General features: G+C 49.1%; 1 protein-coding gene across 1 annotated transcript in view; it reads left to right on the top strand.

Annotated features, from left to right (window-relative positions):
- UNC13A (unc-13 homolog A (C. elegans)) overlaps positions 1–1,082 on the top strand; it is a 91,637-nt gene that overhangs the window by 23,011 nt on the left and 67,544 nt on the right. The window contains exon 9 of the mRNA XM_011925908.1: positions 742–796. Within this exon, the coding sequence (XP_011781298.1) occupies positions 742–796 (55 nt within the window). The remainder of the gene's footprint in view (positions 1–741; positions 797–1,082) is intronic.

Raw genomic sequence — 1,082 nt, 5'->3', positions numbered from 1 at the left:
AAAAAAAAAAAAAAAAAATCCAACCCACCATTGATGGGCACCTAAGTGGATTCCATGCTGTTGCTGTTGTGAATAGCACTGCCATGAACATACGTGTGCATGTGTCTTTTTAGTAGGACAATTTCTTTTCGTTTGGGTATATACCTAGTTGTTTGTTTGTTTGTTTAGTTTTTTTGAGATGGAGCCTCCCTCTGTCGTCCAGGCTGGAGAGCAATGGCACAATCTCAGCTCACTGCAACCTCCGCCTCCCGGGTTTAAGTGAATCTTGTACCTCAGCCTCCCAAGTAGCCGGGATTACAGGCACGTGACACCACGCCCAGCTAATTTTTTGTGTTTTTAATAGAGACAGGGTTTCACCATGTTGGCCAGGCTGGTCTCAGACTCCTGACCTCAAGTGATCTGCCTGCCTCGGCCTCCCAAAGTGCTGGGATTATAGGTGTGAGTCACTGCACCTGGCCCCTAGTCTTTTTGTATCTCTGTTTCTCACTTTTTCTCTGTCTCTGTCTCCGTCTTTCTCTGTGTGTGTGTGTGTGTGTGTGTGTCTGTGTGTATGTGTGTGTATGTGTGTGTGTGTGTGTCTTTCTCTCCTTTTCTCTCTTACTCCCTGTATCCTTCTCATAGAGGGGGAGAGAATTTGGGAGGCAGAGGGAAGTCGGGATGGGATGGAACAGAGGACTATCCTGGTTCCCTGGCTTTTGGCCCCTCTGAGATAAGCCCTTTCTCCTTCCCCCACCCCTTCAGTATTCGTTCCAAGAAGAGCAAGACAAGCCTCTGCCTGTCCCCAGCAACCAGTGCTGTAAGTACCTCTTGATTCTTCCTTGGGCATCAGCTGAAACACTCATCCCTCCCCTACCCCATGACTGTCCGGTCTAAAGGCTCCTCCAGTCTGGAGATACAAGTCCTGAGAGTGCAGTGTCCACTTACAGTGTATTAGAAATTGGCGTTCTGAGGCCGGCATGGTGGCTCACCCCTGTAATCCCAGCACTTTGGGAGGCCGAGGTTAGGAGTTCGAGACCAGCCTGGCCAACAGGGCACAACCCCATCTCTATTAAAAATACAAAAAAATCGAACAGGCATGGTGG

The sequence above is a fragment of the Colobus angolensis genome, unplaced genomic scaffold (genome assembly GCF_000951035.1).
Source record: "Colobus angolensis palliatus isolate OR3802 unplaced genomic scaffold, Cang.pa_1.0 Scaffold66, whole genome shotgun sequence".
In the NCBI taxonomy this organism is placed as follows: Eukaryota; Metazoa; Chordata; class Mammalia; order Primates; family Cercopithecidae; genus Colobus; species Colobus angolensis.
Note: the sequence above shows the minus strand (reverse complement) of the source record. Positions and strands in the feature narration are given on the sequence as shown.